Source organism: Triticum aestivum, chromosome 3A (assembly GCF_018294505.1).
Source record: "Triticum aestivum cultivar Chinese Spring chromosome 3A, IWGSC CS RefSeq v2.1, whole genome shotgun sequence".
NCBI lineage: Eukaryota > Viridiplantae > Streptophyta > Magnoliopsida > Poales > Poaceae > Triticum > Triticum aestivum.
The window spans coordinates 189,941,060-189,942,175 of NC_057800.1; the positions used below are offsets into that span (position 1 = coordinate 189,941,060).

The following is a 1,116-nucleotide window of genomic DNA, read 5'->3' on the forward strand; positions in this document are numbered from 1 at the left end:
AAAGAAATAAAGAGGGGAAATGTTATGGAGGCTCTGTGCTCTGTGTTCGCGCACAGTCTCCACAACCTCCAGTAGTTTATGTAGCACCCTCCAAAACAGTTTTGGAGGCTGTGGATATGGGGCATCTGCTAGAGTTGCTCTTACAGACATCAAACCTATCATAAATAATATCTTGGTTTGCTGGTAAATAAAACACTAATTAATTCCTAATTAAATTCCAATAAACTAATCAAGTAAGCCTGATTGATAGATGTACAACGCGAAAGTTCTTTCTTAAACCACCTTACACAAGTGTGCTTTCCCAAGTCACATAAGGCACATTGTCATCCTGAGTAGGCCGCAGAAACACTACAAAGTGCTAATTTATCAGTTTCCAAACTTCAAATCTGAAAAGACCCATCAGATCTCCCCATGGGCCAACTAGGAGCAGATCATTTGCTTCCCAACAGCTTCGTTCTGCGGCGTCCTTGCCCTGGAAAGGAGATGCGGAAGGGCGGAGACGCCGGAGAGAATCGAACCTGGGCGATGCTGATGATGAAGTCACGAAACTTGGGGTGGACGGCGGCCTGGCTCTTGAGGCGGTTGGCGATAGGCTTGGACAGCGTCCGCAGCAGCAGCGTCCCCAGCTTCATCACCGGCAGCGCGGCCATGGCGGCGGCGGCGGCGGCGGTCCTTGGCCTCCTCCTCCTCCGCTATTCCTCCTCCCCGAATGTTGGGCGTGGGCGATCAACGGGGATGAGAGGGATTCGGTTCGACTCGGGACTCAGTGAGATTCGATTCGGGACTCAGGGTCGATTCGTGTCGATGGTGTGTGGAAAGAGAACCTGAGAAACGGAACGGAACGGGGGGAAGTAGACTTTGGTGTTGGGATTGTCTCGTTTTCCTTTGACTAATCCGCCGGCCCCATTTAGATGGTGTCTACAATTGTTCCTTGTCAAACAAGCCTACATAACTAAAACTAAAGCAAATGAATTTGGTTGACAAGTGTATTATGTTAGAACAACTCTCCAGCACCTTTCAAAAAAAGAAAAAAAAAACTCTTCAGCAGATGCATCGTATCGATCCAATCATCACAATAACCATCAGTATAATATAACGGTTTTGGCTAAAAGAAAA

General features: G+C 47.6%; 1 protein-coding gene across 2 annotated transcripts in view; it reads right to left on the minus strand.

Moving 5' to 3' along the window:
• LOC123060932 (OPA3-like protein) overlaps positions 1-879 on the minus strand; it is a 5,485-nt gene extending 4,606 nt beyond the window's left edge. The window contains exon 1 of one of the 2 annotated variants that reach the window (XM_044483794.1): positions 519-874. In XM_044483794.1, the coding sequence (XP_044339729.1) occupies positions 519-650 (132 nt within the window). In that variant the 5' untranslated portion in view covers positions 651-874. Of the gene's footprint in view, positions 1-518 lie in introns of both variants that reach the window. The other variant, XM_044483795.1, reaches the window with a different exon arrangement.
• Positions 880-1,116: the final 237 nt, after the last annotated feature.